Genomic DNA, 26,984 nt, shown 5'->3' on the forward strand with positions numbered 1-26,984 from the left:
AACTGGCAACTCCACAGGGCCCACAGCCACAGCTACCGGCATCTCCACAGGCACCTCCGCAGGGTTGACCAGCACCTCCACAGGGCCTACAGCCACAGCTACCGGAACCTCCACAGGGCCCACGGTGACACCGACCGGCACCTCCACAGGGCCCACGGCCAAAGCTACCAGCACCTCAACAGAGCCTACAACCACAGCTACCGGCACGTCCACAGGCACCTCCGCAGGGCTGACTAGCACCTTCACAGAGCCAACGGCCACAGCTCCCGGCACCTCCACCGGGCCCACGGTGACACCAACCAGCACCTCCACAGGGCCAACACCCACAGCTACTGGCACCTCGACAGAGCCTACAGCCACAGCTACCAGCACCTCCACAGGGCCCCCTGTGACACCAACCGGCACCTCCACAGACACCAAGACCACAGATGCAGCCACCTCCACTGGCCCCATGGCCACAGCTACTGGCACGTCCACAGGGCCCACGGTTACACCAACTGGCACCTTCACAGACACCAAGACCACAGATACCGCCACCTCCGCGGGCACCTCCGCAGGGCCGACCGGCACCTCCACACTTCCCATGTCCACAGCTACTGTCACCTCCACAGAGCCCGTGGCCACTGCTACTGGCACTTCCACAGGGCCCACGGTGACACCGACTGGCACCTCCACAGACACCAAGACCACAGATACAGCCACCTCCACAACCACCTCCCCAGGGACAACCAGCACTTCCACAGGTTCCACAGCCACAGCTACCGGGACCTCCACTGGGCCCACAGTGACACCGACCGGCACCTCCACAGACACCAAGACCACAGATACAGCCACCTCCACAACCACCTCCCCAGGGCCAACCAGCACCTCCACAGGTCCCACGGCCATGGCTTCCAACACCTCCATAGGGCTTACGGTTACACCAACTGGCAACTCCACAGGGCCCACAGCCACAGCTACCGGCACCTCCACAGGCACCTCCGCAGGGTTGACCAGCACCTCCACAGGGCCTACAGCCACAGCTACCGGAACCTCCACAGGGCCCACGGTGACACCGACCAGCACTTCAACAGGGCCCTTGGTCACACCAACTGGCACCTCCACAGACACCAAGACCACAGCTTTCGGCACCTCCGCAGGCACCTCCGAAGGGCCGTCCAGCACCTCAACAGGTCCCACGGCCACAGCTACCGGCACCTCCACAGGGCCCACAGTGACACCGACCGGCACTTCAACAGGACCCTCGGCCACAGCTACCAGCACCCCAACAGAGCCTACAACCACAGCTACCGGCACGTCCACAGGCACCTCCGCAGGGCTGACTAGCACCTTCACAGAGCCAACGGCCACAGCTCCCGGCACCTCCACTGGGCCCACGGTGACACCAATCAGGACCTCCACAAGGCCGACACCCACAGCTACTGGCACCTCGACAGAGCCTACAGCCACAGCTACCGGCACCTCCACAGGCATCTCCACAGGGCCGACCACCACCTCCACAGGGCCCACAGCCAGAGCTACCAGCACCTCGACAGAGCCTACAGCCACAGCTACTGACACCTCCACAGGGCCCGCTGTGACACCAACCGGCACCTCCACACTTCCCATGTCCACAGCTACTGTCACCTCCACAGAGCCCGTGGCCACAGCTACTGCCACTTCCACAGGGCCCACGGTGACACCGAACGGCACCTCCACAGGCACCTCCGCAGGGCCGACCAGCACCTCCACAGGTCCCACGGCCATGGCTTCCAACACCTCCATAGGGCTTACGGTTACACCAACTGGCAACTCCACAGGGCCCACAGCCACAGCTACCGGCATCTCCACAGGCACCTCCGCAGGGTTGACCAGCACCTCCACAGGGCCTACAGCCACAGCTACCGGAACCTCCACAGGGCCCACGGTGACACCGACCGGCACCTCCACAGGGCCCACGGCCAAAGCTACCAGCACCTCAACAGAGCCTACAACCACAGCTACCGGCACGTCCACAGGCACCTCCGCAGGGCTGACTAGCACCTTCACAGAGCCAACGGCCACAGCTCCCGGCACCTCCACTGGGCCCACGGTGACACCAACCAGCAGCTCCACAGGGCCAACACCCACAGCTACTGGCACCTCTACAGAGCCTACAGCCACAGCTACCAGCACCTACACAGGGCCCCCTGTGACACCAACCGGCACCTCCACAGACACCAAGACCACAGATGCAGCCACCTCCACTGGCCCCATGGCCACAGCTACTGGCACGTCCACAGGGCCCACGGTTACACCAACTGGCACCTTCACAGACACCAAGACCACAGGTACCGCCACCTCCGCGGGCACCTCCGCAGGGCTGACCGGCACCTCCACACTTCCCATGTCCACAGCTACTGTCACCTCCACAGAGCCCGTGGCCACTGCTACTGGCACTTCCACAGGGCCCACGGTGACACCGACTGGCACCTCCACAGACACCAAGACCACAGATACAGCCACCTCCACAACCACCTCCCCAGGGCCAACCAGCACCTCCACAGGTTCCACAGCCACAGCTACCGGGACCTCCACTGGGCCCACAGTGACACCGACCGGCACCTCCACAGACACCAAGACCACAGATACAGCCACCTCCACAACCACCTCCCCAGGGCCAACCAGCACCTCCACAGGTCCCACGGCCATGGCTTCCAACACCTCCATAGGGCTGACGGTTACACCAACTGGCAACTCCACAGGGCCCACAGCCACAGCTACCGGCACCTCCACAGGCACCTCCGCAGGGTTGACCAGCACCTCCACAGGGCCTACAGCCACAGCTACCGGAACCTCCACAGGGCCCACGGTGACACCGACCAGCACTTCAACACGGCCCTTGGTCACACCAACTGGCACCTCCACAGACACCAAGACCACAGCTTTCGGCACCTCCGCAGGCACCTCCGAAGGGCCGACCAGCACCTCAACAGGTCCCACGGCCACAGCTACCGGCACCTCCACAGGGCCCACAGTGACACCGACCGGCACTTCAACAGGGCCCACGGCCACAGCTACCAGCACCCCAACAGAGCGTACAACCACAGCTACCGGCACGTTCACAGGCACCTCCGCAGGGCTGACTAGCACCTTCACAGAGCTAACGGCCACAGCTCCCGGCACCTCCACTGGGCCCACGGTGACACCAACCAGCACCTCCACAGGGCCGACACCCACAGCTACTGGCACCTCGACAGAGCCTACAGCCACAGCTACCGGCACCTCCACAGGCATCTCCACAGGGCCGACCAGCACCTCCACAGGGCCCACAGCCAGAGCTACCAGCACCTCGACAGAGCCTACAGCCACAGCTACTGACACCTCCACAGGGCCCGCTGTGACACCAACCGGCACCTCCACACTTCCCAAGTCCACAGCTACTGTCACCTCCACAGAGCCCGTGGCCACAGCTACTGCCACTTCCACAGGGCCCACGGTGACACCGAACGGCACCTCCACAGGCACCTCCGCAGGGCCGACCAGCACCTCCACAGGTCCCACGGCCATGGCTTCCAACACCTCCATAGGGCTTACGGTTACACCAACTGGCAACTCCACAGGGCCCACAGCCACAGCTACCGGCATCTACACAGGCACCTCCGCAGGGTTGACCAGCACCTCCACAGGGCCTACAGCCACAGCTACCGGAACCTCCACAGGGCCCACGGTGACACCGACCGGCACTTCAACAGGGCCCACGGCCAAAGCTACCAGCACCTCAACAGAGCCTACAACCACAGCTACCGGCACGTCCACAGGCACCTCCGCAGGGCTGACTAGCACCTTCACAGAGCCAACGGCCACAGCTCCCGGCACCTCCACTGGGCCCACGGTGACACCAACCAGCACCTCCGCAGGGCCAACACCCACAGCTACTGGCACCACGACAGAGCCTACAGCCACAGCTACCAGCACCTCCACAGGGCCCCCTGTGACACCAACCGGCACCTCCACAGACACCAAGACCACAGATGCAGCCACCTCCACTGTCCCCATGGCCACAGCTACTGGCACGTCCACAGGGCCCACGGTTACACCAACTGGCACCTTCACAGACACCAAGACCACAGGTACCGCCACCTCCGCGGGCACCTCCGCAGGGCCGACCGGCACCTCCACACTTCCCATGTCTACAGCTACTGTCACCTCCACAGAGCCCGCGGCCACTGCTACTGGCACTTCCACAGGGCCCACGGTGACACCGACTGGCACCTCCACAGACACCAAGACCACAGATACAGCCACCTCCACAACCACCTCCCCAGGGACAACCAGCACCTCCACAGGTTCCACAGCCACAGCTACCGGGACCTCCACTGGGCCCACAGTGACACCGACCGGCACCTCCACAGACACCAAGACCACAGATACAGCCACCTCCACAACCACCTCCCCAGGGCCAACCAGCACCTCCACAGGTCCCACGGCCATGGCTTCCAACACCTCCATAGGGCTGACGGTTACACCAACTGGCAACTCCACGGGGCCCACAGCCACAGCTACCGGCACCTCCACAGGCACCTCCGCAGGGTTGACCAGCACCTCCACAGAGCCTACAGCCACAGCTACCGGAACCTCCACAGGGCCCACGGTGACACCGACCGGCACCTCCACAGGGCCCACGGCCAAAGCTACCAGCACCTCAACAGAGCCTACAACCACAGCTACCGGCACGTCCACAGGCACCTCCGCAGGGCTGACTAGCACCTTCACAGAGCCAACGGCCACAGCTCCCGGCACCTCCACTGGGCCCACGGTGACACCAACCAGCACCTCCACAGGGCCAACACCCACAGATACTGGCACCTCGACAGAGCCTACAGCCACAGCTACCAGCACCTCCACAGGGCCCCCTGTGACACCAACCGGCACCTCCACAGACACCAAGACCACAGATGCAGCCACCTCCACTGGCCCCATGGCCACAGCTACTGGCACGTCCACAGGGCCCACGGTTACACCAACTGGCACCTTCACAGACACCAAGACCACAGGTACCGCCACCTCCGCGGGCACCTCCGCAGGGCCGACCGGCACCTCCACACTTCCCATGTCCACAGCTACTGTCACCTCCACAGAGCCCGTGGCCACTGCTACTGGCACTTCCACAGGGCCCACGGTGACACCGACCGGCACCACCACAGACACCAAGACCACAGATACAGCCACCTCCACAACCACCTCCCCAGGGCCAACCAGCACCTCCACAGGTCCCACGGCCATGGCTTCCAACACCTCCATAGGGCTGACGGTTACACCAACTGGCAACTCCACAGGGCCCACAGCCACAGCTACCGGCACCTCCACAGGCACCTCCGCAGGGTTGACCAGCACCTCCACAGGGCCTACAGCCACAGCTACCGGAACCTCCACAGGGCCCACGGTGACACCGACCAGCACTTCAACAGGGCCCTTGGTCACACCAACTGGCACCTCCACAGACACCAAGACCACAGCTTTGGGCACCTCCTCAGGCACCTCCGAAGGGCCGACCAGCACCTCAACAGGTCCCACGGCCACAGCTACCGGCACCTCCACAGGGCCCACAGTGACACCGACCGGCACTTCAACAGGGCCCTCGGCCACAGCTACCAGCACCCCAACAGAGCCTACAACCACAGCTACCGGCACCTCCACAGGCACCTCCGCAGGGTTGACCAGCACCTCCACAGGGCCTACAGCCACAGCTACCGGAACCTCCACAGGGCCCACGGTGACACCGACCGGCACTTCAACAGGGCCCACGGCCAAAGCTACCAGCACCTCAACAGAGCCTACAACCACAGCTACCGGCACGTCCACAGGCACCTCCGCAGGGCTGACTAGCACCTTCACAGAGCCAACGGCCACAGCTCCCGGCACCTCCACTGGGCCCACGGTGACACCAATCAGGACCTCCACAGGGCCGACACCCACAGCTACTGGCACCTCGACAGAGCCTACAGGCACAGCTACCGGCAACTCCACAGGCAACTCCACAGGGCCGACCAGCACCACCACAGGGCCCACAGCCAGAGCTACCAGCACCTCGACAGAGCCTACAGCCACAGCTACTGACACCTCCACAGGGCCCGCTGTGACACCAACCGGCACCTCCACACTTCCCATGTCCACAGCTACTGCCACCTCCACAGAGCCCGTGGCCACAGCTACTGCCACTTCCACAGGGCCCACGGTGACACCGAACGGCACCTCCACAGGCACCTCCGCAGGGCCGACCAGCACCTCCACAGGTCCCACGGCCATGGCTTCCAACACCTCCATAGGGCTTACGGTTACACCAACTGGCAACTCCACAGGGCCCACAGCCACAGCTACCGGCATCTCCACAGGCACCTCCGCAGGGTTGACCAGCACCTCCACAGGGCCTACAGCCACAGCTACCGGAACCTCCACAGGGCCCACGGTGACACCGACCGGCACCTCCACAGGGCCCACGGCCAAAGCTACCAGCACCTCAACAGAGCCTACAACCACAGCTACCGGCACGTCCACAGGCACCTCCGCAGGGCTGACTAGCACCTTCACAGAGCCAACGGCCACAGCTCCCGGCACCTCCACTGGGCCCACGGTGACACCAACCAGCAGCTCCACAGGGCCAACACCCACAGCTACTGGCACCTCGACAGAGCCTACAGCCACAGCTACCAGCACCTCCACAGGGCCCCCTGTGACACCAACCGGCACCTCCACAGACACCAAGACCACAGATGCAGCCACCTCCACTGGCCCCATGGCCACAGCTACTGGCACGTCCACAGGGCCCACGGTTACACCAACTGGCACCTTCACAGACACCAAGACCACAGGTACCGCCACCTCCGCGGGCACCTCCGCAGGGCCGACCGGCACCTCCACACTTCCCATGTCCACAGCTACTGTCACCTCCACAGAGCCCGTGGCCACTGCTACTGGCACTTCCACAGGGCCCACGGTGACACCGACTGGCACCTCCACAGACACCAAGACCACAGATACAGCCACCTCCACAACCACCTCCCCAGGGCCAACCAGCACCTCCACAGGTTCCACAGCCACAGCTACCGGGACCTCGACTGGGCCCACAGTGACACCGACCGGCACCTCCACAGACACCAACACCACAGATACAGCCACCTCCACAACCACCTCCCCAGGGCCAACCAGCACCTCCACAGGTCCCACGGCCATGGCTTCCAACACCTCCATAGGGCTGACGGTTACACCAACTGGCAACTCCACAGGGCCCACAGCCACAGCTACCGGCACCTCCACAGGCACCTCCGCAGGGTTGACCAGCACCTCCACAGGGCCTACAGCCACAGCTACCGGAACCTCCACAGGGTCCACGGTGACACCGACCAGCACTTCAACAGGGCCCTTGGTCACACCAACTGGCACCTCCACAGACACCAAGACCACAGCTTTCGGCACCTCCGCAGGCACCTCCGAAGGGCCGACCAGCACCTCAACAGGTCCCACGGCCACAGCTACCGGCACCTCCACAGGGCCCACGGTGACACCGACCGGCACTTCAACAGGGCCCACGGCCACAGCTACCAGCACCCCAACAGAGCCTACAACCACAGCTACCGGCACGTCCACAGGCACCTCCGCAGGGCTGACTAGCACCTTCACAGAGCCAACGGCCACAGCTCCCGGCACCTCCACTGGGCCCACGGTGACACCAACCAGGACCTCCACAGGGCCGACACCCACAGCTACTGGCACCTCGACAGAGCCTACAGCCACAGCTACCGGCACCTCCACAGGCATCTCCACAGGGCCGACCAGCACCTCCACAGGGCCCACAGCCAGAGCTACCAGCACCTCGACAGAGCCTACAGCCACAGCTACTGACACCTCCACAGGGCCCGCTGTGACACCAACCGGCACCTCCACACTTCCCATGTCCACAGCTACTGTCACCTCCACAGAGACCGTGGCCACAGCTACTGCCACTTCCACAGGGCCCACGGTAACACCGAACGGCACCTCCACAGGCACCTCCGCAGGGCCGACCAGCACCTCCACAGGTCCCACGGCCATGGCTTCCAACACCTCCATAGGGCTTACGGTTACACCAACTGGCAACTCCACAGGGCCCACAGCCACAGCTACCGGCATCTCTACAGGCACCTCCGCAGGGTTGACCAGCACCTCCACAGGGCCTACAGCCACAGCTACCGGAACCTCCACAGGGCCCACGGTGACACCGACCGGCACTTCAACAGGGCCCACGGCCAAAGCTACCAGCACCTCAACAGAGCCTACAACCACAGCTACCGGCACGTCCACAGGCACCTCCGCAGAGCTGACTAGCACCTTCACAGAGCCAACGGCCACAGCTCCCGGCACCTCCACTGGGCCCACGGTGACACCAACCAGCACCTCCGCAGGGCCAACACCCACAGCTACTGGCACCTCGACAGAGCCTACAGCCACAGCTACCAGCACCTCCACAGGGCCCCCTGTGACACCAACCGGCACCTCCACAGACACCAAGACCACAGATGCAGCCACCTCCACTGGCCCCATGGCCACAGCTACTGGCACGTCCACAGGGCCCACGGTTACACCAACTGGCACCTTCACAGACACCAAGACCACAGGTACCGCCACCTCCGCGGGCACCTCCGCAGGGCCGACCGGCACCTCCACACTTCCCATGTCCACAGCTACTGTCACCTCCACAGAGCCCGTGGCCACTGCTACTGGCACTTCCACAGGGCCCACGGTGACACCGACTGGCACCTCCACAGACACCAAGACCACAGATGCAGCCACCTCCACTGTCCCCATGGCCACAGCTACTGGCACGTCCACAGGGCCCACGGTTACACCAACTGGCACCTTCACAGACACCAAGACCAAAGGTACCGCCACCTCCGCGGGCACCTCCGCAGGGCCGACCGGCACCTCCACACTTCCCATGTCCACAGCTACTGTCACCTCCACAGAGCCCGTGGCCACTGCTACTGGCACTTCCACAGGGCCCACGGTGACACCGACTGGCACCTCCACAGACACCAAGACCACAGATACAGCCACCTCCACAACCACCTCCCCAGGGCCAACCAGCACCTCCACAGGTTCCACAGCCACAGCTACCGGGACCTCCACTGGGCCCACAGTGACACCGACCGGCACCTCCACAGACACCAAGACCACAGATACAGCCACCTCCACAACCACCTCCCCAGGGCCAACCAGCACCTCCACAGGTCCCACGGCCATGGCTTCCAACACCTCCATAGGGCTTACGGTTACACCAACTGGCAACTCCACAGGGCCCACAGCCACAGCTACCGGCATCTCCACAGGCACCTCCGCAGGGTTGACCAGCACCTCCACAGGGCCTACAGCCACAGCTACCGGAACCTCCACAGGGCCCACGGTGACACCGACCGGCACTTCAACAGGGCCCACGGCCAAAGCTACCAGCACCTCAACAGAGCCTACAACCACAGCTACCGGCACGTCCACAGGCACCTCCGCAGGGCTGACTAACACCTTCACAGAGCCAACGGCCACAGCTCCCGGCACCTCCACTGGGCCCACGGTGACACCAACCAGCACCTCCGCAGGGCCAACACCCACAGCTACTGGCACCTCGACAGAGCCTACAGCCACAGCTACCAGCACCTCCACAGGGCCCCCTGTGACACCAACCGGCACCTCCACAGACACCAAGACCACAGATGCAGCCACCTCCACTGGCCCCATGGCCACAGCTACTGGCACGTCCACAGGGCCCACGGTTACACCAACTGGCACCTTCACAGACACCAAGACCACAGGTACCGCCACCTCCGCGGGCACCTCCGCAGGGCCGACCGGCACCTCCACACTTCCCATGTCCACAGCTACTGTCACCTCCACAGAGCCCGTGGCCACTGCTACTGGCACTTCCACAGGGCCCACGGTGACACCGACTGGCACCTCCACAGACACCAAGACCACAGATACAGCCACCTCCACAACCACCTCCCCAGGGCCAACCAGCACCTCCACAGGTTCCACAGCCACAGCTACCGGGACCTCCACTGGGCCCACAGTGACACCGACCGGCACCTCCACAGACACCAACACCACAGATACAGCCACCTCCACAACCACCTCCCCAGGGCCAACCAGCACCTCCACAGGTCCCACGGCCATGGCTTCCAACACCTCCATAGGGCTTACGGTTACACCAACTGGCAACTCCACAGGGCCCACAGCCACAGCTACCGGCGTCTCCACAGGCACCTCCGCAGGGTTGACCAGCACCTCCACAGGGCCTACAGCCACAGCTACCGGAACCTCCACAGGGCCCACGGTGACACCGACCGGCACTTCAACAGGGCCCACGGCCAAAGCTACCAGCACCTCAACAGAGCCTACAACCACAGCTACCGGCACGTCCACAGGCACCTCCGCAGGGCTGACTAGCACCTTCACAGAGCCAACGGCCACAGCTCCCGGCACCTCCACTGGGCCCACGGTGACACCAACCAGCACCTCCGCAGGGCCAACACCCACAGCTACTGGCACCTCTACAGAGCCTACAGCCACAGCTACCAGCAACTCCACAGGGCCCCCTGTGACACCAACCGGCACCTCCACAGACACCAAGACCACAGATACAGCCACCTCCACAACCACCTCCCCAGGGCCAACCAGCACCTCCACAGGGCCTACAGCCACAGCTACCGGAACCTCCACAGGGCCCACGGTGACACCGACCAGCACTTCAACAGGGCCCTTGGTCACACCAACTGGCACCTCCACAGACACCAAGACCACAGCTTTCGGCACCTCCGCAGGCACCTCCGAAGGGCCGACCAGCACCTCAACAGGTCCCACGGCCACAGCTACCGGCACCTCCACAGGGCCCACAGTGACACCGACCGGCACTTCAACAGGGCCCACGGCCACAGCTACCAGCACCCCAACAGAGCCTACAACCACAGCTACCGGCACGTCCACAGGCACCTCCGCAGGGCTGACTAGCACCTTCACAGAGCCAACGGCCACAGCTCCCGGCACCTCCACTGGGCCCACGGTGACACCAACCAGCACCTCCACAGGGCCGACACCCACAGCTACTGGCACCTCGACAGAGCCTACAGCCACAGCTACCGGCACCTCCACAGGCATCTCCACAGGGCCGACCAGCACCTCCACAGGGCCCACAGCCAGAGCTACCAGCACCTCGACAGAGCCTACAGCCACAGCTACTGACACCTCCACAGGGCCCGCTGTGACACCAACCGGCACCTCCACACTTCCCATGTCCACAGCTACTGTCACCTCCACAGAGCCCGTGGCCACAGGTACTTCCACTTCCACAGGGCCCACGGTGACACCGAACGGCACCTCCACAGGCACCTCCGCAGGGCCGACCAGCACCTCCACAGGTCCCACGGCCATGGCTTCCAACACCTCCATAGGGCTTACGGTTACTCCAACTGGCAACTCCACAGGGCCCACAGCCACAGCTACCGGCATCTCCACAGGCACCTCCGCAGGGTTGACCAGCACCTCCACAGGGCCTACAGCCACAGCTACCGGAACCTCCACAGGGCCCACGGTGACACCGACCGGCACCTCCAGAGGGCCCACAGCCAAAGCTACCAGCACCTCAACAGAGCCTACAACCACAGCTACCGGCACGTCCACAGGCACCTCCGCAGGGCTGACTAGCACCTTCACAGAGCCAACGGCCACAGCTCCCGGCACCTCCACTGGGCCCACGGTGACACCAACCAGCACCTCCGCAGGGCCAACACCCACAGCTACTGGCACCTCGACAGAGCCTACAGCCACAGCTACCAGCACCTCCACAGGGCCCCCTGTGACACCAACCGGCACCTCCACAGACACCAAGACCACAGATGCAGCCACCTCCACTGGCCCCATGGCCACAGCTACTGGCACGTCCACAGGGCCCACGGTTACACCAACTGGCACCTTCACAGACACCAAGACCACAGGTACCGCCACCTCCGCGGGCACCTCCGCAGGGCCGACCGGCACCTCCACACTTCCCATGTCCACAGCTACTGTCACCTCCACAGAGCCCGTGGCCACTGCTACTGGCACTTCCACAGGGCCCACGGTGACACCGACTGGCACCTCCACAGACACCAAGACCACAGATACAGCCACCTCCACAACCACCTCCCCAGGGCCAACCAGCACCTCCACAGGTTCCACAGCCACAGCTACCGGGACCTCCACTGGGCCCACAGTGACACCGACCGGCACCTCCACAGACACCAAGACCACAGATACAGCCACCTCCACAACCACCTCCCCAGGGCCAACCAGCACCTCCACAGGTCCCACGGCCATGGCTTCCAACACCTCCATAGGGCTGACGGTTACACCAACTGGCAACTCCACAGGGCCCACAGCCACAGCTACCGGCACCTCCACAGGCACCTCCGCAGGGTTGACCAGCACCTCCACAGGGCCTACAGCCACAGCTACCGGAACCTCCACAGGGCCCACGGTGACACCGACCAGCACTTCAACAGGGCCCTTGGTCACACCAACTGGCACCTCCACAGACACCAAGACCACAGCTTTCGGCACCTCCGCAGGCACCTCCGAAGGGCCGACCAGCACCTCAACAGGGCCCACAGCCACAGCTACCAGCACCCCAACAAAGCCTACAACCACAGCTACCGGCACGTCCACAGGCACCTCCGCAGGGCTGACTAGCACCTTCACAGAGCCAACGGCCACAGCTCCCGGCACCTCCACTGGGCCCACGGTGACACCAACCAGCACCTCCACAGGGCCGACACCCACAGCTATTGGCACCTCGACAGAGCCTACAGCCACAGCTACCGGCACCTCCACAGGCATCTCCACAGGGCCGACCAGCACCTCCACAGGGCCCACAGCCAGAGCTACCAGCACCTCGACAGAGCCTACAGCCACAGCTACTGACACCTCCACAGGGCCCGCTGTGACACCAACCGGCACCTCCACAGACACCAAGACCACAGATACAGCCACCTCCACTGGCCCCATGGCCACAGCTACTGGCACTTCCACAGGGCCCACGGTGACACCGACTGGCTCCTCCACAGACACCAAGACCACAGATACAGCCACCTCCACAGCCACCTCCCCAGGGCCAACCAGCACCTCCACAGGTCCCACGGCCACAGCTACCGGCACCTCCACTGGGCCCACAGTGAAACCGACTGGCACCTTCACAGACACGAAGACCACAGATACAGCCACCTCTGCAGGCACCTCCACAGTTCCCATGTCCACAGCTAGTAGCACCTCCACAGAGCCCGTGGCCACAGCTACTGCCACTTCCACAGGGCCCACGTTGACACCGACTGGCACCTCCACAGACACCAAGACCACAGATACAGCCACCTCCACTGGCCCCATGGCCACAGCTACTGGCACTTCCACAGGGCCCACGGTGACACCGACCGGCACCTCCACAGACACCAAGACCACAGATACAGCCACCTCCACTGGCCCCATGGCCACAGCTACTGGCACGTCCACAGGGCCCACGGTTACACCAACTGGCACCTTCACAGACACCAAGACCACAGGTACCGCCACGTCCGCGGGCACCTCCGCAGGGCCGATCGGCACCTCCACACTTCCCATGTCCACAGCTACTGTCACCTCCACAGAGCCCGTGGCCACAGCTACTGGCACTTCTACAGGGCCCACGGTGACACTGACCGGCACCTCCACAGACACCAAGGCCACAGCTACCGGCACCTCCGCAGACACCTCCACAGGGCCGACCAGCACCTCCACAGGTCCCACGGCCACAGCTACCGGCACCTCCACAGGCCCCACAGCCACAGCTATCAGCACCTCAACAGAGCCCACAGCCACAGCTACCGTCACCTCCACTGGGCCCCTAGTGACACTGACTGGCACCTACACAGACACCAAGACCACAGGTACCGCCACCTCTGTAGGCACCTCCACAGTTTCCATGTCCACAGCTAGTAGCACCTCCACAGAGCCCGTGGCCACAGCTACTGCCACTTCCACAGGGCCTACGGTGACAGCGAACGGCACCTCCACAGGCACCTCCGCAGGGCCGACCAGCACCTCCACAGGTCCCACGGCCATGGCTTCCAACACCTCCATAGGGCTGACGGTTACACCAACTGGCAACTCCACAGGGCCCACAGCCACAGCTACCGGCACCTCCACAGGCACCTCCGCAGGGTTGACCAGCACCTCCACAGGGCCTACAGCCACAGCTACCGGAACCTCCACAGGGCCCACGGTGACACCGACCAGCACTTCAACAGGGCCCTTGGTCACACCAACTGGCACCTCCACAGACACCAAGACCACAGGTTTCGGCACCTCCACAGGCATCTCCGCAGGGCCGACCAAAACCCCAACAGGTCCTGCGGCCACAGCTACCGGCACCTCCACAGGGCCCATGGTGACACCAACCGGCATTTCCACACGGCCCACAGGTACGTCTACCAGCACTTCAACAGAGCCCACCGCCACAGCTACAGGCACGTCCACAGGGCCCACGGTTACACCAACGGGCACCTTCACAGACACCAAGACCACAGGTACCGCCACCTCCGCGGGCACCTCCGCAGGGCCGACCGGCACCTCCACACTTCCCATGTCCACAGCTACTGTCACCTCCACAGAGCCCGTGGCCACAGCTACTGGCACTTCTACAGGGTGCACGGTGACACCAACCGGCATTTCCACAGGGCCCACAGCCACAGCTACAAGCACCTCAACAGAGCCCATGGCCACAGCTACCGGCACCTCCACAGGGCCTGCTGTGACACCAACCGGCACCTCCACAGACACCAAGACCACAGATGCAGCAACCTCCACTGGCCTCATGGCCACAGCGACTGGCACGTCCACAGGGCTCACAGTGACACTGACCGGCACCTCCACAGACACCAAGACCACAGGTACCGCCACCTCTGCAGGCTCCTCCACAGTTCCCATGTCTACAGCTACTAGCACCTCCACAGAGCCCGTGGCCACAGCTACTGGCACGTCCACAGGGCCCACGGTGACACCGATCGGCACCTCCACAGGCACCTCCACAGAGCCGACCAGCACCTTCACAGAGCCTGTGGCCGCAACTACTGGCACTTCCACAGGGCCCACGGTGACACCGACCGGCACTTCCACAAGGCCCACAGCCACAGCTACCGGCACATCCACAGGGCCCACAACACCACCGACTGACACCTCCACAGGGACCATGGCCACGTCGACCACCATCTCCACAGGGACTGCAGCCATACTGACCAGCACCTCCCCAGGGACCATGCCCACAGCTCCTGGGACGTACACATGGCCCACAGCCAGAACAACTGGTGCCTCCTCAGAGACCATGGCCACAGCTACCGGGACCTCGTCAGAGCTCACTGCCACATCTTCTGGCACCATCTCACAGCCCACGGCCACAACTCTCTGGACCTCCTCAGGGCCCACAAACATGTCTGCGACCAGCACCACAGAGCCTATGACCACAGCCACCCTGAGCACAAAACCCATTCCCACTGGCAGTGCTAGCACCATGACCTCCCCTAGCATTACCATTACCCTGACCACCCCTATCACCCCCTCCACCACAATCACTGCCACTACCCTTGCCAGCACAACGACCATAACAACTGCCCCAACCACTACCCCCAGCACACCTATCCCCACAAGTACCCCCACCACTACTCTGACCAGCACAATCACCACCACCAGTAGTCCCACCACCACCAATCCCACCACTATAACTTCCACAACTGCCTCTCCCACCACAACTACCCCTACCACTATCACCATCACAACTATCCCTACCACCACAACCACCACAACTACCGCCACCACTACCACCCCCACCACTACCACCACAAGTACCCCCACCACTACCACCACCACAACTACCCCCACCACCACAACTACCGCCACCACTACCACCCCCACCTCTACCACCACAACTACCCCCACCACCCCCACCACCACAACTACCACAAGCACCACCACCACAACAACTACAACTGCCCCAGGCTCAGGTGAGTGCCCATTCTCTGCCAGCGCCAGACTGTTGGGACCCTTCCTGTGATCACTGCCCTTCCCCCCCGCCAGGCTTTTGGGCTGGTCCTTGGTCCCACTTTGGGACTTCTTATGAGGTCTGCTTACAAAGCTAGGTCTAGAGTTACTGCATTGGTATGGGCATGCCCACTGCATGTTCCCAAGACCCTGGGGTGTAACAGCAGGGACCACTTTCTGCCCCATCAGGGTCTTCAAGAGTGGCCTTGTGCTCTGTGAGCACAAGGGTATGTGAAGATATTGCAAGGGGTTCAGCTGCAGAAAAGCCTCCCTGAGACCAGAATGGGGGGGATCTGATGCCTCCCATGAGCCTTTCAGAGCACTTAGGCCCTCTGCAAGTCCTGGCCTCCAAAGGGAGTCATGGCATGGGCCTGGGAGAAGCTTACTAAGTACCATATCTTCTTACCTACAAGACACCCCCGGGAGTGGGGCTGGCAGGCGGGGCCTAGGGTGGCATAGCAGCTCAGACTCACGGGGAGTATTGGCTTGTCCCGCACAGTCATATGCCTGAACGGTGGCACCAGTGACGGCAACAAGTGCCTCTGCCCTGGGGGCTTCTATGGCCCCTTGTGTGAGAACCCTGTCTGCCAGAATGGGGGCACCTGGAGCATCGATGAGTGCCTCTGCCCCCCCAGCTTCCAGGGCCCCGAGTGTGAGTTCACCAAGGAGACCATTGAGGTCAAGCCCGGTGAGTACATGTCCCCCTGTCTCCCCCCAGGGTCCTGACATCCCCTGTCACCCACCAGGCAGGAGTCCTGAACCTGGGGCTGCTTCTGCCTGGGGCCGGGGCCCCCCAGCAACTCTACATAGAATTGTCTGGAACAGGCACAAATCAGGCAGGAACCCAGGCAACTGAGCTTCCAGCCCGCCCCCCACAAGATCCCCAGACCCCACTCCCCTCCCACAGCTGGAGAGAATCCAGGTGTGCTGGTCCCCAGGCCCCACCCTGTGCTAACCCCAGCTGCACCAGCTCAGTCACCTGAGTCCCTTCCTAGCAAACTGGTGGCAACCACCATCCCAGCACCCTTAATGATGCCTTCACTAATGAAGGGGGTCTGACAGCTATGAGACACCCTGATCCCAGGTGTGGAGTGTTCCAGAGGAGCTGGGAAGTGGGGGGAAGTAGCACCCGGCCTCACTTGGCACAATCCCTGCCCCAGAGGTCAATGCCACAGTGGAGGTCCAGACCAAGATCACGAACCGCAACTTCACCAAAGACCTCCAGGACAGCATGTCCACAGCCTACAAGGTCTTTGCCAGAGAGTTCACAGAGAAGGTGAGACCAGCAGCTTGGGGCAGGGGTAGTGTGGGGTCCCATCCCCCTCTCCCTGGTGTCACCCTCTGCCTCTGCCCTTCAGATGGCCCAGGTCTACAAAGACATCAAAGGCTACCTGGGAGTGAAGATCCTTGGCCTGAAGTGAGTATCAACAATGCACGGGCACATCTCGGGGTCAGAGAAGGGGGTGCGGATGATGTAGGGAACCTCCAGATCACACAACACATCTGTCCCCAAATGGTTGATTGGCTGGCTGGCTGATTAATTGGCTGGCTGGCTGATTAATTGGCTAGCTGGGTGATTGGTTGGCTGGTTGATGAGCCAGCTGACTGTTTGACTGGCTGGTTAATGGCCAGGCTGGCTGGCTTGCTGGCTGGGTAGTTTATTGCCTGGCCAGCTGGTTCTTGGCTGGCTGGTTGGTTGACCAGCTGGTTAATTGAACAGCTGGCTAGTTGATTGGCTGGTTGGTTGATTGGCAAGCTGTTTGATTGTCTGGCTGGTTGATTGCCTGGTTGTGTGGCTGATTGATTGGCTGGCTTATTGGCTAGCCAACTTTCTGGCCAACTGGTTCATCAGATTCCTTTTAGCCAGACACCTGCAGGCAAGGAGCACGAATCTTCACCTCCCACATTGCAGGATGAGCTCAGGCAGGGAGGTAGCCAGCCAACTCCACAGCCAAGGAGGAGCCTGGGAAAGCCCCCTGTCCTGGATCTTTGGCACCCATAATGCCCAGGGTGGTGGATGAAGATGCAGGCTGGATGAACCCAGTCCACGGTAACCTCCACCCTAGGCAGCCGCGCAGCCTCTGAAACACTGGGTCTCTTCTAACAGGAAGGGCAGCATCGTGGTGGACTACGAGGTCATGCTGGTTCTACCCATCAACTCCAAGCTGAACACAAGCTTGAACAACATCACTGAGGAGCTGGTCACAGCCGTGAAGGCAGCGGCAGAGTCTGAGGGCCAGAACTGCCACATCCAGAATAGTGAGTCTGGGGGCATGGCACAGGGGCTAGGCAAGGCCAGGGCTGTGGGGGGAGAGAGATTTCACCTAGTTCCCTTGGCAATAAGGTGGAAAACCTTGACCTTGGGGGTCACTCAGATGCTCTAGGGTCAAAGAAGAAGCAGTGACACAGGGGATAGAAGGTGGGAGTGGGTAGGCTGGATGGATGGGGCAAGGACTGGAGGGACAGTGGGGAGAAGGGTGAGCATCAGGATGGACAGACACAGGGATGCTTGGGATGGAGACTGGGAAAGAGGAAGTGACAGAGACAGTGTCTGGATGGATGCAAAGATAGATAAGGGAATGCTGGGGGATGGACAGACAGACGGACAGATGGATCCTTGTGGGGATGGATGGATGCATGGATGCACAATGGATGGATCCTTGTGCAAGTGGATGGATGGAGAGATGGATGGATGGTTGTGGAGGTGTCTGGCTATGGGTGCAGCTGAATGGCTGGGACCCGGGACCAGATGAAGGTGTCAAGGTGAAGGCGGGGCTGGCCGGAGGGCTCAGGGGCTGCCAGGTGGCAGATGCCTGTGTGAGCACACATGGGGGAGATTATTTGGGCCACCCCAGGCCATCCACCATCCCACGTTGCCCAGGCAACCAGCCTGGCTGCTTGGGGGGGGGGGGGAATGCTGACACAGAAAGGGGTGGGGCTGCCCCCCGGGGTTGGGTTAACCCCTTCCTGCCCAGGACTGAACAAATACCCAGTCTCTCCCCCTCTCCCCACCAGCAACTCTCTGCTTCAATGCCTCAAGCACCTTCGTGGGCAAAACCACTGTGGAGGAGGTCAATAGCACAGGTGAGTAACCCCCCCCAGGCCCCACCCCAACCCTCCTATGGATCCCCAGTGGCCACCCCTCACCCGTCGCCCCCTACAGCTTTCTGCAGGAACCGCGTCCCAGCCAATTTCAGCGCCTATTACATGCCTCTGCTGGTGTCCGAGAACAAACTCCTGTGCGTGTCCCGCTGCCACCGCAACACCTCCGACCACCTCAACTGCCACCACGGTGCCTGCCAGGTCACACGCCAGGGCCCCCAGTGCTTGTGAGTGCCCGGGCAGGGGGCAGAACAGCCCATGGGGCAGAGGACAGAAATCAGAGCAACAGATGGGGAAGGGGGTGGAAAGCAGAACAAGGGATGGGGCAGGAGGTAGATGGCTGGGGGCTGCAAGCAATGGAAGGGGCAGGGGTGATAGGGCTGGGAGCAGAAAGCAGAGCAGTGGGATAGGGACCCCTCTAATCCCTGGTGCCTCCCTCCCCGCAGCTGCTTGGACCCTGTGGTCTACTGGTATCCGCAGGCAAACTGCCAGAGGCCCATCAACAAGTTTGCACTGGGGCTGGGGGTGCCCCTCGCTGTCCTGACCCTCCTCGTCCTCGTCCTCACCGCCTTCTTCATCAGGGCCCGCAGGAAAAGGTACTGGCATCTGGTCTCCTGGGTCCTGTCCAGCTCTGGGAGGGCCATGGGGGCTGGGGGCCTGGATGCCTGGGTTCCTCCCTGGTTCCAGGAGGGCAGTGGGGTCCCAGGCACTGACAACAGCTCCTGGGGGTCCCCACAGACATGAAGAGAGCTGGAGAGAGCAGCACATGTACGAGGACAACGATGACATGTGCTCAGTGCCAGGCACCTTCACACTGCGCAACCTGGGACCCACTGATGGTAACGTCTGCGGGCTGGGGTCAAGGGCAGGGAGGAGGGCATGACCTGGCCTTGGGGGCTGGAGAACCCACGTGGGGACCTCCAGGAGGTGTTGGGAGACCCCAGGGCTTTCTCCCAGCTTTGGGAAGGCAGGGAGGTTTGGAGCCCGGATGCCTGGCTTCTCTGGGAGGTGGGGGAGAGCCGGGGGATGGGAGCAGCGGGGGCTGGGAGCCTGGACACCTGGGTTATCTGGGAGGGGAAGGGAGTTGGAGTTGGGGGCCCGGACACCTGAGTTCTCCGTGAGCTCCAGAAGTCCTGGCTGCCCCTCTCCAGGGGGTACCATCCTGACCCCCACCTGCCCCCTCGGCCTTCTTGACCCTTCCCGCCCCCACAGACTCCGAGAGCAGTGGGTCCTTCCACGTGGATCTGCAATCTGTGGACACCTCCCAGCCGGTATGTGCCACGTCCTCAGCCCCCCACTCTCCTGGGTGGTGGTGGGGGGGAAACATGCTACAGGAGACCCCCAGGGGCAACTCCTTACCATACTTACCCACATACCACACTCACCTCCCCCCACCCGCATCCTGGGGACTGAAGCCCACGTCTGGGCTGCCAGGAGAAATCTCTCACGCTCTGAAAGCAGGCGCGGGTCTCACATCGGCAGTGTGAGGTAGGTGCTGCATTACAGTGGCCCCCCTGCTCATGGCCTCTCCCCTCACAGGTGCATATCCAGCGGCCGGTGAACATCAGCCAGCTGTGAGCACCACGACTCCAGCTGCCCCCAACGCTGACCTTGAACTACCGGGCAGCCACAGGCCATGTGGAACTGGGGGGGAGAAGAATCCCTCCCAGCCCCGAGGGCTCCAGAGGGAACACGCTCTTGCTCTGCTGCCTCAAAGAACAAAGAACCGCCTTATCCAGCCCTGGCCTGGACTGGAAGCTACCCATGATCCCTCCCTGGCTCCCACGGGCGTGAATTAAGAAGTGAGGTCACAGATCCATTTGCCCGCTGGGGGGGGCTTGAATGCTGCGAGGACGGCATAGACCCCACGCCCAGGCTGCGGGCTGTTCCCAGCTCAGAAGGACTCTGCTAGCGCAATAGCACCGTAACATCTCACGTACAACACGCCTAGCGCTGTATCATCTCACATACAACAAGTCTAGCTCTGTATTGTCCTGCATACATCACATCTAGCACTGTATCATCTCATGTACACGACACCAAGCACCATACTGTCACACATACCTCACGCCTAACACCGTATTGTCCCACATACAGCACGTCTTGCACTGTATCGTCTCACTTACATGTTTAACACAATATCTTCTAATGTACAACACGCTTAGCACCATACCATCTTGCATACAATACGCCTAGTGTCATATTATCTCACACACATGCCATGATTACGCCACACACCTTGATTTTGAAAGGCATGATGAAGGAAAAATAAAAGGCCCTCATGGAGTTGTGGTTGCACAGAGCACAGACAGTGCTTAACTTAAGCTGAATGCCTAAATGCTACTGAAGATGGATTGGGGGCTACAAGCTAGAAAAGAGCTAGAAAAAGTGACCAAGACAACGGAACAGTCCTGAGAATAAAAGGTTGCTTGATGAACCAGGACTGTGGGGAAGGAGAGAGGGTCATTAAAGCCTCTGGAGTGAAGAGCAAGGAGTCAATGGACACCCTCTGCTGCCTGGATAGTAATACTGCTGCCAAGGGTGGGGGAGGAGGAGAATCAGAGTCACAGGCTTCTCTCCTTGGCAGGGCATAAGGCTTAATACTTGCACCCCAATTGCTGCTGATTTTTTTTTTGGGGGGGGGGGGAGTGCATGTTGTATGCTGGCAATTATGGTACCTGGCTTTCCTCCCCAGGAGAACTCCGGATGTGCTTCTCTGTGTCCCTGGGGGCTGTGGAATGAAGTCCCCGTGTCATCCAGCTCCTGCCCCCATCAGGATACAGAGACCAGCACCTGGCCTGGACTGAGCTGTATTATATATTATGAATAAATTATTATTATTTTTCCCACCATGCTAATGGTGCTGGCAGTGTCTGGCTCTTGGCTACCACCCCATGGTCCCAGTTCAGAGCCATAGGGGTGAGGTCCAGAGAAACCCAGGGCAGGGAGCCAAAAGTAGAGCAATGGATGGGGCAGGGGGCACAGGGCAGGGGGCAGCTCTTCCTAGAGCTGCCATCACCCATCAGTCCCAGGCATTGCCTGTGCCCTGGGGAAAGCAGGGGGCCACAGCCACCAACATCCGGGTGCTGCCAAGGGGGTTCATGGATGCTCCAGAGACCCCAGGCTGAGGCCATGCCACCGCTGCTGGGGGAGGAGAAGCCCCCAAGTCTGGACCAGTGTGAGCAAGGGGGAAATCCCTCCCTGCCCCCAGTGCAGCATCAGCCTGAGTGGGGAGGGGGCAAGACCCTCCAGCCATGTGGGTTTGGTGCCAGCAGGAGCATTGGCACAGTCCAGTCCCCATCCCCAGCCTGGGCTGCAGCCAACGCTTGAACCCCCCTGGCCCATGAAGCAGAAAGGAGGAGGACATCCAGCGGAGCCTGGGAGAGTCCCACGGTCGAGCATGGGCCCCACTGAGCTCTGATCGCCCTGCTGAGAGCCTGGCCAGCCCCTCCAGGGATAGGGAGTCCCCAGGGCCTGAGCATCAACCCCACGGCCTTGCTGCCTCACAGAGAAGAAGCTTTCCCCAAGCTCCCCCCAAAACCTTCATGGCTGCAACTTCCAGCCACTTACTGGGGGGTCAGGGATGGGGGGAACTGGGGGACACCCCAGCTAGGGCACCAAGACATCTCCCCTCCTGCAGCATGAGAGCATTGGAGCTGCCAGGGACCGGCTCACACTGGGGTCCGGGTCTTGTGTCCCATGCAGCAGAGAGCCAAGGCTGCGAGGGTGAGTGAGCACATCTGGGCAGGGCTCCCCTGTTCCTCTCTCCCTGGCTGCCGCCAGCACTGAGGGGCTGATGCAGTAGCCACATCTCTCACTCCCATGTCAACAGCCAATGAGGCCCTTTGGCTCCAAGAATGGGGCCTGGCCCATGGGGAATCCAGCTGAGCTCCCATTTATGCATCCTACTCTCCATCCCTCCATCCATCCACTCTTCCATCCATCCCTCTGTCCATCTGCCCATCCATCCGTTCACCCTTCCATCCAACCCCATGCTCCATCCATCCATCCATCCATCCATCCATCCATCCATCCATCCATCCCATACTCTTGATCTATCTATCTATCTATCTATCTATCTATCTATCTATCTATCTATCTATCTATCTATCTATCTATCTATCTATCTACCCTACACTCAAATCCATCTATCCATGCCATGCTACGTATCCATCTATGCATCCCATGCTCACTCCATCTATCCATCCACCCACCCATCCTCTCATCCATCCCAGATACCATTCATCCACCCATCCCACACCCTATCTGGCCATCTATCAATCAATCCACCCCAAGCTTTATCCATCTCTCCATGTCACACTCTGCCTATCCATCTTTGCACCCCACACACTACCTGGCCACCTCTCCACCCCACATTCTACCCATCTTTGCACCCCATGCTTGATCTGTCCATCCATTAATCTATGCACCCCACAGTCTCATTCTCCATCCCTCCTCCCCACACTCCATCTATCTATCTCTCTACCCCGCACCCTGTCTGTGTCTGTCTCAGCCTTGTTAGTCTCTCCTCATCGGGAAGCCCTTCCAAGCGCCAACAACCCTTGCTACCCTTCTCTGCTCTTTCTCTAGCTCTTCTCTGTCCTCTCAGAGCTGCAGGGACCAGACCCAGGATGTGCCATAGAGGCACAAAAGGACATCATGGCCCTTCTCATCTGTTCCCAATCCCCTTCCCCCATTACCCTGTCCTCTCATTGGCCTTTCTGACAGTGGCAGGGCCCTAAGCTGGGGCTTGCAGTGAACTGCCCCCGGTGACTCCAGGTCTCTGCCCTGACTGGTCACAGTTCAGGTAGGGCCCAGCACTGTGCAGATCAAGCTGGGGTCAAGTTTGCCCACATGCCTCAGTTTCCACTGATCTACACTGGATTTCATCTGTCATCGAGGTGCCCATTAGCTCTATTGTTCCAGGTTTGGCTGCAGTTCCCCACAGGCCTCTGGCTTTTTGACAGCCCATGGGAGCTTGGTAGCATGACTGGAAGCCCCAGAGGACAGGCCAGGCTCTGCCCCAGGCCCTTATCACAAGAAAGGTGCTCAGGCAGGGTAATAAAAGGCAGCCAAGGCCACAGGGAGCTGAACAAGGTGTTCCCAGGAACCTTGCTCCTCATCTTTCTTGTCTCCACTCCCAGGGGCAGGGCATTGGCCAGGGTGGGATGGCGGGGCAGCATCTCACAGCAGGGACTGCTGCACCTTGACCAGCATCTGACCCCATCACAAGGCTCTCAGGCTCCCCTCTAGTCCAGTCCCCACTCAGGGCAAGATCATCTCGGACTCCACCGCTGCAGCCACGTGTCCGTCTAGGCAGCTCTTGGAGGCCACAACACCAACATCCCCCCAGGTCAAAAGAAACAGGAGGCTTCGTGGCTCTGCTCAGGCTCATGCTTCTGAAAACAGAAGGTGACCAAGTAGCTCTTCCTGGGAGCTCTCAATCACTGGCTGCAGCATTGACCACAGAGAAAGCAGAGCTAATGAAGCAAGAAGCCATCAGAAGGCAGTTGCTTTGTTAGGCCTGTGGTCATTAGACTGACATGGACCTCCCACTCTCTCTTCAGAGTCCTACAATGCAATGGGCTCCTTGTTCATCACTCCACAGGCATCAGTGACCCTCTCTCCTTTGTTAACGGCTTGGATGTTCCAACAATCAGACCATTCTATGTCCTCCCACCCCGCTGTCCGTGGGCTGCTCCTGGTCACGTAGCTTGTCTCACAGCCCCACGCCATGGTTTCTTTTCATGCCAATCTGCCACAGAATAGCCCAAACCCAGGCTACTGGCTCTGTCCCAAAGCTTCTAGTCTCCTTTTCCCTTGAGAGACATCTGCATCGTTGTCAGAGACAATTATCATCTGACCCAGCCCCCCTCTCCATGTCCTCCATGTGCCCATGCATATATTCACCAACCCTCCCCCTCCACATCCCTGCCCGAGTCCAAAGTGCTCCCAATATTAATACATTATCAAGGCTCTGGGACCACTATCAGGCTGGGGGGGGGCTAAGTCCACAGATGCAGCTCATTCGGTTGCATTACAGCTCCCCCCCCACACCACAGGGCCCAGACCTTTGCTGGGGTCTCAGTACCTCAACCCCAACACACATGAACGTTGGCCCTGAAGGCCTCCTCTGAACCAGAGCCCCCTTCTTTTTGCAGGGAAAAGAAGGGAAAGAAGGATCTCCGGGGGGGGGAGCGCGAGATCAATTTAATATTGCTGTCCCATGATTGCTGATAGCATCAGTGCAAAGGCCACAGCCCAAGCTTGGGTTTCCTCTCCAGAATCAAAGGTCCCTGCCTCCTTTGTGCTCTCCTGGCTCAGTCTCCTGGCACCTGCCAGCAGATGCAGGGGAAGACCCAGGACTCCAGCGAGTATGGAGACACGAGGGGTCCTTTGCCCGCTTCTCTGCTTCATCATTTTCTTGGGCAACCTGACAGGTGAGTGGGTGGGAGGGGGCGCGCTCTGGGGAGCCAATGCCATAGCCCCAGGGGATAAACCCAGGGCAAGCAAGATCCCACCCACAGACTTCTACTGTAGAGCAGGAGCAGACTTCTGCAGCCCCTAGGTCTGGCCAGCAGTGGCTGCCCTCTGCAAGGGACCATCCCCTAGTTCCCAACTCCTCTTGATGAGGGAAGGCCGCTGAGTCCCAGCTCCTGTCCCCCTCGCAGCAGTGATGTTTTTACAGCAGCTTGTGCCTCTCTCTTCTGGAATGGGTGGGCACTGCGGGGGGGGGGGGGGGGGGGGGGTGTCTCTGGCCAGTCCTGCACACTTTACAGTCTATTCATCCAGCTGGGCTTCCTTAGCTGGCCTGCGAGAAGGTCATGAGAGACCCCTCGAGTTGCCTGCTAGTTCCAGGCTGGTCCTCCACAATCTTCTCAGCTGAGAGATCCCCCAATGATTCACTGGTCACCACTTAGTGCAGCACGAGGCACAGGCACACTCAGCAGTGTGTGCTATGTGGGCGAGTACGGTACAACATGAGCATGGTGACCACCACCAATCCACCCTGCTCAGGGAATCAGGTCTGGCAAATGCCCCTGCTCTTTCCAGTAGCACAACAGGCACCTCCATGTTCAGAACCTGGGGCAATGCCCACACGGGGGATGTAGGGCTGGGAGGGCAGGAAGCCCAGGATGAAGCCGTGGGCAAAGGCAGTTTCTCATAGGACAGGATCAGGGAAGGTGGCTGGCCAGAGCAACCAAGACGGGATATGTGGGTGATGCCATGCTGATGTGGGTGGATGGGAGGGAGGGGCTGGCATAGATGCAGATGCACCTGGGTCATATATTAACATGGCCACCCTCCTCCACGTGTGACACTACAGGAGGAAACATGATGGCAACATCTGGCACCACAGGAAACTTGACTGGGCAACTAAAATGGTCAAGCTCCACCATAGTCACCAGCACCAGAGGTCCCATGAGAACTGATACCACCATGACCACAGCCACTGCCAGCACGTCACAGCCCTTTACTGTGGGCACCACCCCCGTGCAGCCCATGACCACAGCCACCACCAGCACCACACAGCCCGTGACTGTGGGCACCACCGCCACACAGCCCACAACCATGGTCACCACTACCACCACACATCCTGTGACTGTGGATGCCACCCCCACACAGCACATGATCACAGTCAGCACCAACATCACACAGCCTGTGACTGTGAACACCACCTCCACATGGCCCACAACCACAGTCACCGCCAGTACCACACAGCCCATGACTGCAGCCATCACTGGCATCACAACCCCCCTCAGCATAACCACCAGTACCCTGACCACTCCCACCACCCC

The 26,984-nt window shown here is 61.2% G+C and overlaps 1 protein-coding gene across 1 annotated transcript; it reads left to right on the plus strand.

Moving 5' to 3' along the window:
* The first annotated feature begins 8,536 nt into the window (after nt 1–8,536).
* Nucleotides 8,537–20,763, plus strand: LOC132245537 (mucin-3B-like). Its single transcript, XM_059718112.1, has 17 exons — nt 8,537–8,697; nt 9,390–9,488; nt 10,314–10,412; nt 11,568–11,666; nt 12,492–12,697; nt 13,824–13,937; nt 14,265–15,887; nt 16,583–16,771; nt 17,244–17,359; nt 17,442–17,500; nt 18,191–18,342; nt 19,099–19,167; nt 19,247–19,412; nt 19,632–19,781; nt 19,924–20,024; nt 20,398–20,456; nt 20,725–20,763. Exons 1-17 carry the CDS (start codon nt 8,537–8,539, stop codon nt 20,761–20,763), a joined length of 3,501 nt encoding a protein of 1,166 aa, XP_059574095.1.
* The last annotated feature ends 6,221 nt before the right edge of the window (nt 20,764–26,984 follow it).

Source organism: Alligator mississippiensis, chromosome 15, assembly GCF_030867095.1.
Source record: "Alligator mississippiensis isolate rAllMis1 chromosome 15, rAllMis1, whole genome shotgun sequence".
Lineage (NCBI taxonomy): Eukaryota > Metazoa > Chordata > Crocodylia > Alligatoridae > Alligator > Alligator mississippiensis.